The 12,172-nt window shown below is 52.8% G+C and overlaps 1 protein-coding gene across 4 annotated transcripts in view; it reads left to right on the top strand.

Annotated features, from left to right (window-relative positions):
- TTLL11 (tubulin tyrosine ligase like 11) overlaps positions 1–7,699 on the top strand; it is a 220,894-nt gene extending 213,195 nt beyond the window's left edge. For all 4 annotated transcript variants that reach the window (XM_047700186.1, XM_047700185.1, XM_047700184.1 and 1 more), the window contains one exon: positions 6,780–7,699. In XM_047700186.1, coding sequence (XP_047556142.1) covers positions 6,780–7,072 — 293 coding nt within the window. In that variant the 3' untranslated portion in view covers positions 7,073–7,699. The remainder of the gene's footprint in view (positions 1–6,779) is intronic.
- Positions 7,700–12,172: the final 4,473 nt, after the last annotated feature.

Below are 12,172 nucleotides of genomic sequence, written 5' to 3'. Positions count from 1 at the left end.
TCCTTCCTAAGGGCTCCTGACTTCCCCTCACATCCACATCACTGCCCTCAGGCTCTGTCCTCACCTCCTCCGCCACTTCCACCCTGGTCCAAGCTGCCAGCAGCCCTCGCTTAGACCAGTGCAGTAGCCCCCAAGGGATCTCCTTGCTATCTCTTCACTTGGGCCCCTCCTCCTGGTCTCAACACAGCAGCCACAATGACCACGTCCTTTCCTGTGTCCCCAGTGGCTTCCCATCTTCCTCAACATGGAACCTAGAGTCTGACCATGGGCTACAGGGCTTTCTGTGGCCTGGCCTGTAAACCCTTCCAGTCTCATGGCCCTCAGTACAGCTAGAGAAGGGCAGGCCTTGCAGAGGGCAGTGGAGTTCTGCCCCACTTAGTGGTCAGTGTTGATGCCAGGAGAAACCAGGGATATGCGGTTTCTCAGAAACCAAGAGAGAACTAAAGCCAAGCTGGAAAAATTTCATGGTTTTTCAGCTCCATCATTTGATTTTAAAAATAACTCGATGAGATTGTCTTAAAATGCAGACATTTTTAGCCCAAAGTCAAGCTTCTCAAAGTTCGGGGGCAGGTCCTTTTGCTGATAGCCACTTTTTCCAGATGGGTTTTCCAGAGTGGAATGTGTACAGACAGACTCAGCAGTGGGAGGGAGAATGAGGAGGAAGGGATGAGTTCTCAAAGTGGGGTCACTGGACCAGCACCCTCAAAACCACCTGGGAACGTGGTTGAAGTGCAAATTCTCAGAACTTCAGAAGCAGGAACTCCTAGGGTGAGGCTTGAAGCCTGTATTTTCACAAGTCCTCCTAAAGCCACTAGTCTGGACCATCTTCGGCTCATAAATCTGCACATTGTCTAAGAGAAGAGCTTTCATAGGTGTCTTTCCCTTTGCCGCTTGCCTTACCCTGCTGTCCTCAGCTGGAAGATGGGCACAGTCACACCTGCCTCGCAAGATTGCTTAAAAAGTTCAGTCTATTCAAGTAGACAGAACGGACCATTTTCAGTGCCTGCTGCATGCCGGGCTGTACTGGGCACTGAGGATGTAGAGAAGACTGGGGCAACGTCCCTGCCTCCAGGAGTACACAGTCCCACTGGGGAGACAGCCTCATCCCCAGGGATTTGTCCCAATATAGAGCAAGGAACAAGGAGAAGCCCCAAGGAAAGGCCATTTATTCCATCTAGGGATGGGCCAAGGCAAGCATCACAGACCGCCAGAACTTAGAGGCTGGATCGGGGTATTTTTTTATTTTATTTTACTTTTTTTAAATTTTATTTTATTTTTTCAGTGTTCCAAGATTCATTGTTTATAATATAAATTATTTTTTAATTATTATCAACAGTGAACATGCATCATCTTATCTGGGAAATACAGGAAAGTAGAAAGAAGGATATAAAAAGGCCCTAGAAGTCTAGTACCACACTCCCCCAACACACACTGTTAGTATAAGTGAGTTGATGACGAATACCACTGTGTACATTGTGTTTTCCTTTGGAAGGAATATTTTGAAATACTTGAACGGCTCTTAAAACTTTTGCCAAACTACTTTTCAACCATCCATGGCAACTTCACCACTAACTTCCTATTATTGTTATTCTGCATTTTGGTTAATGGATGAGCAATAGAGCTCTGGGGCTTGGGTGGGGACTGGATGTTTTCTCTCTTACTTGCTAACCTAAGCGAACTACCCATTCATGTGCTTGGTCCGTTGGAGGACTCTATAAGGTTTAAGTATTTTCAACATGAAATTAATTACCAAAACCAGACTTAACATAAAAAAAAAAAAAAACCCAACCCAGATTCCTAGGGTTTCATTGCAAGAGAATACACGAATCAGAAATAAAAACAGTGATGTACCAAGTGCTTCTGATCTACTTCTCAAAAATAGTGAAGAAAATAGAACCAGTTTCAGCATCTAGCAGTGGGGGGGTATGGCGAAATGGTATGCAAAGCAAGGTTTGATGGAATATTATACAACTATTAAAATAATGTTATGAAGCCTGCATAGCAACATACAAAAATATTTATGCTATCGTTTTAAGCCATAATAGGTACAAAATTTTGTACACGTATATTACAATTGAGTGAAAGCCCATCTTCCGTGGACAAAGAGAGTGGAGAGAGGGTCAGTCATCAAGGACACTTAGTTTCTAGAGGGGAGGACATTCGTGAGCTTCCCTATGCTTTCTGCTGGCACTGTCACTGTATTTTATAATAAATAGTAAGAAGGAAGGGGAAAGACCCAGAGAGAACATGGGGACTGTCCGTGGAGGATCTGGAAAAGGCAGGAGAGACCGGCACCCCCCGCCCCGCCCCAGAAGGTAACTTGGATTATCTCCAGTACATTTCCTCCTCCCTCTTCCTCCCACCCCCAGCCCACAGAGACTTAAGCACTTTCCATTCTCTCAAGCACAGGGAATATTGACCCGGGTCTGGCCACCACTTCCTGGGCCACTGGATGAAATGAGATGCAAGAACCATGTCCTGTCAAACTCAAACCTACAGCCCCTCAGCCTGGCTGTGGGGGGAGCCAGCCACCCGTGTCCTCGTGGTGTATAGTTTGGGGGCATCCCTCTTCCAAGCCTCCCTGGCCTTCAGACTCTCTTAGACACACTCAGTAGGGTTGAGCAGACAATGAGGGGCTCTCAGGCCCTGTCCCCAGTCCCTGGCCTGAGAAGTGTCGGCTTTGCTTTCTTATGCTGGTCGTGGTGGTGCAGTTTGAGGTCAGGAGACCTGGGATCTAGTTCCGCTCCTGCCAGTCACTGGCTCTGACTTGGGCCTCACTTCCCGGTCCTCTCTTCTGTAAAATGCAGGTGCCAGACGAGGCTTTTAGAGCAACGGGAGGGCTGGTGCTCGGCTGGGTATGAAGAGCCAAGATTCCCTTAGATGAGTCGTTTCTGGTGAGGACGGTCTGGGAGGGCAGGGCTCCAAGCCACCACCCCCGCCCCCCCCCCCCCCACACACACACGATTTCATTTGAGGAATTAAGGCAAACAAGCAAATCCCATGATGTTTCTATCGCTGTCACAAAATAGGACACACACACCCCTTGACTGGAGGATATGCTCAGACTGTTCTAGGCCTGGAACTCCACAACTGGCTTGTCCCCCAGCCTTCCAGCCCTTCCCAGTCTCATCCAGCTGCGCCCTTCTCCACCTGTCCTGCTGCAGGCACCCTGGGTTCTGACTAGGCCACATGCCCCACCTCCCTGTTCCCAGCCAAGCCCACTGCTCCCAGTTCATCTCTGCCATCAGAGCCCTACCTGCTTTGCGCATTCCTTATTGCAGGAATCAGATGCAGAATCAGCAGTGTGTGAGGCCTGGGTTCAAATCCCAGTTACTTACCAGCCACTTACCAGCATGGGGCTGGAGGGCAAGTTATTTCATCTCTCGGGGCCTCTGTTTCCTCATCTGCACGATGGGAGTCATACTCGGGATCTGAGCGCCTGGCACAGCCAGCCTGACTCCTGTCAATAGTGTGCAGCGCCCTTCCCTTCCGCTTCCGTTTTCCCTGCATGTATATAACCTTTATCAAAGTATAACATGTATGCAGGAAGCTGGCACTCTGCCTTTTCTTCAAAGTCATATGTGCACTTAACTTCAAATTCCAATAGTAGCAAAGGGTTCACGATTAAAAGTGGCTGCCGCTGCTTAGCCACCTCTTTCAGCCCTCTAGAATTTCCCGTTGCATATTTTACAACTGGGTACATGAGGTATTGATTCCATAATGGGAAGCCTGTATCTCCCCTTCACCCATTTTGTCCACCACCGCCGCCCCCCTACCATGTCTGGCAATCATCAGTTCGTTCTCTGAATTTATAGGTCTGGTTCGCTTTGTGTTTGTTTATTCGTTTGGTGGGTTTGTTTGTTTGGGTTTTTTTTTAGATTCCCCATAAAAAGACAAAATAGGGTATGTGTTTCCTATAGAAAATCAGGAAATGTAGACAAGCATAAAGAAAACCAAGTAGAACACACGAAATCTCATTTCTCATTGTAGAACGTTTTCTTCCAGATGATTTAGCCATAATACTTTCCCCCCCCAAAAAAAAGTCCTTGTATTTTTCTTTTTCCCCTGAGCATTACAGCTTTAACACAGCCTTATGCACTTAATTAAGGGAAGGAAACAAATATTTATTGAGTAAAAGGTGTTCAGTGCTCGCTACTCCAGCACGGGCACGACCAGGAAGCTTGTTAGAAATGCAGAGTCTCAGGCCCCGCCCCAGAATCTGCATTTTGACAAGGTCATGCACGTAAAGCTGAGAAGGGCCGTAGACCAGGGCTGCTCGGAGCCGCAGTCCACCCATTGTTCCTTCTCGTCCTGGACAAGAGGCTTGAGCCAGAATGTAAATGCCCTCTGCTTCCTTTACAGAGAAAGACTGGCTACAAAGTACTGCCAGCTGAGCTAAACAATGTGAGTGATGAGGAGGGTGATTTATATTCTGGCCCAGGCTCCTTATCTTGTCAGGGACCAGGGACACACAGTCCCTGGACTGGGTGCCCGTCTGCCGACCACACTTTGAGTAGCACGGGTGAGATCACACACTTCTGCCGCTGGGGGCTGGGGCTGTGCTGGGTCTCTCTGGCGTTGGATCCCAGCCTCTTCCAGCCTGCTCGGATCTGCCCCTCCCACTGCCGGTGACAAGCGCCCGTGCCGGCACAAATGCCCATTCATGCACACAATCTAGGAGAGCCCTGGCCCATTGTCAGTGATTAGGAAACATCCATATCTCTCTCTTTCTTTTTTTTTTTTTTTAAAGATTTATTTATTTAGGAGAGAGAGAAAAAGAAAAAAGAGAGAGAGCATGCACTCATGCCAGGGGAAGGCAGAGGGATGGGAGAAAGAGAATCTGGAGCAGACTCCTTGCTGAGTGCAGGGCCCAACACAGGCCTCAATCTCCTGACCCCAAGATCAGAACCCAAGCCAAAATCAAGAGCCCGACCAAATGAGCCACCCAGGCACCCCAGAAATATCGGTCTCTTGAAGCAGATGGAACCCCCCTTGGCCCTGTGTCTCTGTCTGCACCAGGCCTCTGTTTACATTAAAAGGGTTTTACACCAGGGTTACTATTCCCTTTATCAGCATCTCCCATCAGAGCCAAACAGAGCAGGGCACTGGCAGAGCATCTGGAGTCCAGAAAAGCTGAGCAGAAAAGCTTTGATGGACTTGGAAGGAGACAAAGAAACAGCTTCTTTGCTCTGCGCCAGTTCCCAACAAAAAAGAGCTCTCAGATCCCAGGGTCCATATATAAGCCAGGATTTACAAACTCCCAGCCAGGCTTCTCCCTGAGGACAGCAGCCTAAATAATGCGGTGAGCGGGGAAGCTAGGCCACTAGGAAGGTATGGATTAGCAGGGGTGAAGCCAGCCTCCTCTACAATACTAAGCGTCACCGGCCCTGAGGAGCCCAGGAATCCCATGACTTTGAATCGTGGGGTTCATTTTCACTTGGACATTGAAAAGACTCAGAACTTTTCATGCAGCACAACTTAGTTAAAAGAAGTGAGAGTTAAGGGGCGCCTGGATGGCTTAGTCAGTTAAGCGTCTGCCTTCGGCTCAGGTCATGATCCCAGGGTCCTGGGATTGAACCCCACGTTGAGCTCCCTGCTCAGGAGGGATTCTGCTCCTCCCTGCCATTTGTGCTCTCTCTTGATCTTTATCTTGCATAAGTAAAATCTTTAAAAAAAAAAAAAAAAGGAAAGAAAAGAAAAAAAAGAATTGAGAGTCAAATTTGAATTTGCAAGGTCACTATTATCTGGCCTACATGAACGTTCAGGGCGGAACATTCATGGCCTGAATGTTCTCTGAATGTTAGTTTCCTCATCTGTAAAGTGGGATGTAAGAACACTGATCTCAAAAAGGTGTCGTGAGTGGCAAGGTCAGTGAAGTACCTAGCGCAAATTCATTTGTTCATCCATTCATGCCCTCGCGTACACATTCTATCTGGAGCCCCCAGGGTCTGGTGCCAGGGGACGAGTGGCGAGCTGAAGCTCGCAGCCCAGCAGGGAAGATAGAGACAGTTGAAGAACCAACCGCACAAACAAGGAAAGAAGCCGCAGTCCGTGCCGCCAAGGAAAATGCAGGAAGCGGGTGCCAGGGGCCACATCTAATCTGGGGATCAGGGAGAGTTTTACTGAGCTGGAGATTTTTGAGCTCAGATCCCAAGGACGAGTAGGAACTTGGGAGGTGAAGTCAGAGAAGAACGTTTCAGGGACGTGGTGGGACTGCTGTCTAGAATAGCATTTTGGGTAGAGAGAAGGAGGTCAGGTTTATTTTACTCTTTGAAGTGAAATCTACGTACAGCAAAATGCACACATTTTAAGGTAAAAATGGCTAAGTTTTGACAAGGCACCCACGAAACCAGAGCTGTCAAGAGCTAAAACCTTCAGGTTTCTCTCCGTAACTTACTTTCTTCACTGTTAGAAAACTTAGGGGCTGGGTTTTAAAGCGGACCCGTGAGGCCGGTGCGGAGGAATAAGGCTTCGGCCCGGGTTAAAATCCCAGCTCCGCCACGTTCCGCCCACGTGACGTGGCCCAGACAGCTCCACTTCTCTGAGACTCAGTTTCCTCGTCTGTCAAGCCGTGTGAATTAAGCCTACCTCAGAGGACTGATGAGGGGCTTGAATCCGCAGATGGTGGTGAAGGCCCGGCTGGTGCCTGGCACAGGGTAGGCGTCCTAGGACTTGAACCCCGAAGCTGAAGTTTCCAGAAGGGAAGCGGCGGGGGAGGAGGCGGCCTGGCGGGTGCCGTGGGGCCTTGCCCCGCTCACCGCTGCTCTCTTTGTCCACAGGCATGTGCTTGCAGGGCTTCGTGGAGGCTTTCTTTTACCTGGCTCAGCGGAAGTTCAAGATGCTGCCTCTCCACGAGCAGGTGGCCTCGCTGGTCGACCTGTGCGAGTACCACCTTTCCCTCCTGGACGAGAAGCGCCTGGTGTGCGGCCGGAGTGGCGCGTCGGGGGCCCGGGCCCTGGACAGCGGAACCCCCCAGGAGGCCGCTGCCTCGGCCCCGCTGGCACAGGGCACCCCCCCGGCCTGCACAAACAGCACCCACAAGGTCTCCCACTCCAGACACGCACTGTCCTGAGGGCCCCTCGATGCTGCGGATGGAGAATGAGCCCCTCCGGGCCGAAGAGAACCCTCTGGGCTTCTGGCCCGCGGAGAGGGGAGGCCGGCTGCGGAGAGCCCCTGCGGGAGAGCCCCTCCTCTGCCCCTCCTCGTCTCCACGTGCCGCTCAGCCGCGCTTCGAGAGGCTGATGATTCCACGCCCGCCTTCCTCTTGGTGGCCCAGCGATTCGTGAGTCATCGGCGTACATATGACATCCCAAACGTGACAGATGGCAGCACCTATTCTGGGCTCACAGGAAGCAACAACCGGGCAGAACTGTTGTGCTGGGGGCACGGGGCAGCCGAGACCCCCAGCCTGAGCCGTGGCAGGAGACCCCGAGGAAGCCACAGCCCGGCGAGGGGACAAGGGGGGCGGTGCCGGAGCCTCCGAGAGAACTGTTCGGTCCCAGGGACATCATGTTCATTTCCTCCCAGCGAGCTGTGAGAACCAAGTGGCGCTGGCACGCGGGCAGACGCGACTCTCCCGTCCCCAATCATGTGCTTCATGGGTGCAGTGAGCAGATCGGCCTCCTTTATTCGTTTAGCTTGCCTGTTCCTGCAGTGTTCGCTTTGTTGTTAATTATGAAATAACTAACCAAGGAGTAACTAAGGAAGGCTCTGAGAGTCTTAAAGCTGACAGGAGCCTCGGAGGTCATTTTGTTTGATTTTGTTTGAACTTGATTCCAAAGCCGGTGTCCCGCGGTCACGTGGCTTCTGATGGCTCACCCTGCACGGATAGGGCATGGCCAGCAGGTGGACGGCAGGTGCTGCCAGAGGGCCCTGGGTGGGTGGAGGACAGAAGACCCTGGGGAGGATCAGTGAGAGCAGGAACATGATGTCCGAAGCTCAGGTGGTGGGCATGGCGTGAGGGAAAGGAGGGCCCACACGTTCCCTTCCACGAGACCCTTCCCTTGTCTCCGTGTCCCCAGGCAAAGCCCTTCTCAGAGGGGAAGACTCAGAGGCCTCCAAAGGTGGCATTTTGGAAAACCAAGCCCTACAGAGCTCACTCTGGGCTGTTTGTCAACCAGAGCCCCCTGTAATGACTTTGTTTTCCCAAACAGACAGCAGGACAAGAGGCCTAAGATGGGAGGGGCGGGAGGAGGCTGAGGCTACTGAATGCCCCTGTTCAGGGACAGTCATCAGCCTGACTCCCCAATCACCTTGGGTAGTTTCCTACTGCTGTTCCCATTTTCAGATGGGAAAAGAAAGGTCTGGGGGGGGGTCATCTGTAGTGTCAGCTTGGTCCAATTCTGTTGGTCCACCCCAGAGCCCCATTTCCTTTATGTCCCTGTGTGAGCGTGACTCCAGCTCCAAACCCCCCAACCCCCCGCAACTGCTCCAGGGCAGCCTGGGGTGTCCCAGGGCCCTGCCCCCTCTCCTGCAGTCTGGTGGGCTGGGCTAGGACCATCCGTGTTCCTGAGTGGTGCTGTGAGAGAAGCCATCTGGGATGACCCCAGGCCTGTTCTTCAGTCCCTGTCGCTGCTGGAGCAAAAGGGCTTCCCCGTGAAAGACCCAAGTGAACGCGTCTCTCACACTTGTTAGCAGCTGGGAGCAGCACAGAGCCTTTGCAACAAAGCTCTGACTTTGTTTTCAGAAAGCATTCACTTGCCAAAATGGAGTGCAGTTTTCAGGTCCAAATCAACCAAGCGCATTGGATTGTGGGGGGGGTCGATAGGATGAATTCAAGTGGCATGGTTTGGGATGATTTGAAAATGTCAGTTCTCACAGTGAGGAATGTCCTGTCTCCCACCTTTGCACGTCATCTGCAGGAGGGTGGCTCTGCCCAGACCCCGAGGTCTCTTTCTCAAAGGAGCCCCACCTATGGCCAGCGCCTGGCTGAGCCCTGCAGTGAAATGAGGCCAGTAAGTGACAGACAGGGCCCTTCTTTCTCAATGCTGCTGAGCAGGAGGGATTAGAGGCTGCTCCCTTACCGGAGAGTGATAGAGTACCTCATCTCCTTGGGGCCCAGGGGACGCCCCCCCTTGGACAACTGGCCAGCGGTGTTGCCGGGTGAGGCTGACATGAGAGCAAAGACAGATGTCCCCTTTCTCTTAAAGAGAGGAGCCAGAGCTGGGGAGCTGGGGTCCAGAGATGTCCCATGAGAAGCTGAGCCCCCTGTGCTGTGCCCTGTGTTACCCCATTTCTAGGATACGGCCCTCAGGATCCACCCCTGGGCCCTCTTCTCCCCTAGTGCCCCTTCCTCCCCCTCCTGCTGAGTCTCACACACACACACACACACACACACACACACACACATACTCCAGCCAAAGTCCCCGAAGGGCCCACACTCCAGAGTGGGTTCAGTGAATGGTGAAGACCAGGCTCTCTGAGTTCTGCTTGGGGGACACCACAGGGCCACGCCTGTCTTGCTGCTGCTGGTGCCTCAGTCAGCGTCCTTCCTCTTCCACACTGGCCATCCTGCTCCCCTCCCTCCATCCTCCGACGAGACGTGCGTGGCTTCTCTGCTGTCATAGCCAGGAGCTCTGTCCCCACAGCCTGGCCAGTGTGGAGCCCACTCGAGGTGCTTCTAAAGGCCCAAGGGAGCCAGCGGGGCTGTTAGCAAGCACCCCTTATCGAGCCCCATCCCAGGTGCAGGGACAGAGCGTCCCGGAGACAGAAGCCTCCATCCCCCAACAAGGGCCCTCTTGTTTCTCCTGAGGGTCCCTGTCCACTCTCCCCAGCTTGGACTTCATCTCCTCCTGCCTCTCTCCCTGTTCAACTCATCCTCCATCCTCCATCCCCAGTGGCCCCGAAGGAACTCAGAGAACCCCAGAGCTCACCACTCAATCCCCTAATTCAATCAGATGTCATCTCTGTCCAGATTAAGCCTCTGCTTAACCCAGCTTTCAAGGCCGCTCTTAATCCCGCCCCTTCCTTCCCTTCCATCCCGGCCCACACACACCAGGGGGCAGCCTCGGCCTGGCCTGCTCCGGTCCTGGCCCCCATGCTCCTGGGGCACTGGCCATCTGTTGTTGCCCCCCAACTCCCGTCCCCGGGAAGAGAACGTGCTGTTTCCTGCCGCCATGGCCCCGGCGCAGGAAGAGGACCCACTCCGGCTCTGATTTTCGCAAGCTGTTCCCTATGCCTGGGTGGCCTCCCTCCGTCTGACAGATACTTACTTATTTTCAAGGTCCAGCTCACACGTCCCACTGCAATACCCCCAGCAGAATGAACTGTTCCCTCCATCTACTTGGGAGAATCTGGAAAGTTCTGTTATCATGTTTGCCCTGTGGTGCCGGTTGAGTTGATACCAATGTTCAGCGAGTCCCAGGGGAGGAGCGCGTTGCGGTGCTCCCCTCCCCCACCCGAGCCTGTGTGTACCCTTAAGAATCATGGATTTTTAAACCCTGCCAAGGGATTCACTGAACCCCTCCGTGTCCCCAGCTGGCTGTTTGGCTCCCTGGGGCCACCTCTGTCCCATGAACCTGAGCAGACAATGGCTCCTCTGACCCTGGACCGTCTTTCCTTTGTGCTTTGTCCCTTTGTCCTGGGTTCAGGTCTGGGCTGTGTCCCCCACCCCGTCAGCACCCTGTCTTGTTGACCTCAGAGACTAAGGCTCGCCGGGCTGGATGACACTCCCTACAGCTCCTCCCTTGAGTGGGGCCGTTTCTTCAGCTCTGCAGCCGCCTGCATCCATCCATCCATCCGTCCGTCTGTCCGTGTGGGGTTGGCGAGCTCAGAGATAATCCCCACATGAATGTAGATGCTTGGGGCATGTGGCGGGGGGTGGTGGTGCTAGGACTGGTTTCGGTTAGAGCCCAGACCTTTGGAACCATGTTCCTGCCTTTCTAGAACCAACTCCCTTTCCCACGTGACGTTAGCAACACCTGTTCCGCACATCACAGTTTACAAAGTCTGGTGCAGCCGTCCTGCCCTCGGATCCTCCAACAACGCAGCGAGGGGTGGGGTTCTCACCGCCCTTGTTACAGACAGTCCCAAGCTCGCAGCTAGAGAAGGGCAGAGCTGGGACCCTCAGGGAAGCCCCGTGCTCCTTTCTCGGCGCCGTGATGGCTCTGCACAGAGACTCTGTGCTTCCAAAGCCCGGAGCGGGGAGGCTCTGGAGCCCCCTTCAGAGACGTGGGAGGCTGGTGGTGGGGGGTGGCTCAGCTCGTACCCGGGCTTCTGGGAGCTCCCAGGGGCTGCCCACCTGCTCTTCTCGTGCTGCGCACCCCAGCTGGGCTCCAGGGGCTGAGTGGCATGTCCCTCAGCCACACAAGGGGGTGACAGGCCCTCACTCACCTGGTCCCTGGGGGCAAAGACAAGAAACAGCAAACGCAAACAGAGCAAACACAAAGACACACAAAGGTGGGGCTCGACGGTCTCTGGTTTCTGAAAAATGTGTGAAGGGATGAAGGAAAACTTTCCTGCTTGAATGTTGTCATCCGTCAGGACGAATGAAGCCCAAACAGGCACCTCCTCTCCCTCTCCACCTCACCCTCAGGACACTCGAGGCTGAAAAATGGCCTCAGCTGTAGCTCCAACACCCGGAATTTGCCTTGTGACTGGCAGAGTATTATGCCAAAATAGCCTCCGTCTTTTTTTCTTTTTCTTTTTTTTTTTTTTTTACTTCTTGATTAATGTCCTAAACTCCTCGGCCCTATAATTGGACACTGGGCTTGAAGTGGCCTGCGTTTGAGCAGCTTCCCTCGAAGCTCAGAAATGATGAAATCTCTTGCGGGGGAGCTGGTGTCCCAACGGTCGAGGGAGCCGTTCTCCTCTCTCAGCGAGGTCAAGGGACCTAAAACCCGCCTGGCCCTAATTGAGATTTTTGGCCAGTCTTCTATTCAGTGTGATGAACGGGAGCAGGATTTTCCCAGATGGCATACTGATTTCTCCCTCATGAAATAAACCCAAAATGTGTTTCCCTTCCCAGGGATGAAGGAGCTTTGCAGAACACTCACCCTACTCCATTACCTCAGTCTGTAGTAACCAAAAGTCTTGACGTTTATATAACTAGGAAAACCACGCAGCCCAATGCTCACACACACACACACACACACACACCATCACGCTTTTGTATAAAACGGCAAAATTACTGATGATTTTCTCATTTCTGGCAATTTCCTTCTGAGTCTTATTT

The sequence above is a fragment of the Lutra lutra genome, chromosome 13 (genome assembly GCF_902655055.1).
Source record: "Lutra lutra chromosome 13, mLutLut1.2, whole genome shotgun sequence".
In the NCBI taxonomy this organism is placed as follows: Eukaryota; Metazoa; Chordata; class Mammalia; order Carnivora; family Mustelidae; genus Lutra; species Lutra lutra.
The sequence above is the reverse complement of the archived record's forward strand: the minus strand, read 5'-3'. Positions and strand labels throughout refer to the sequence as shown.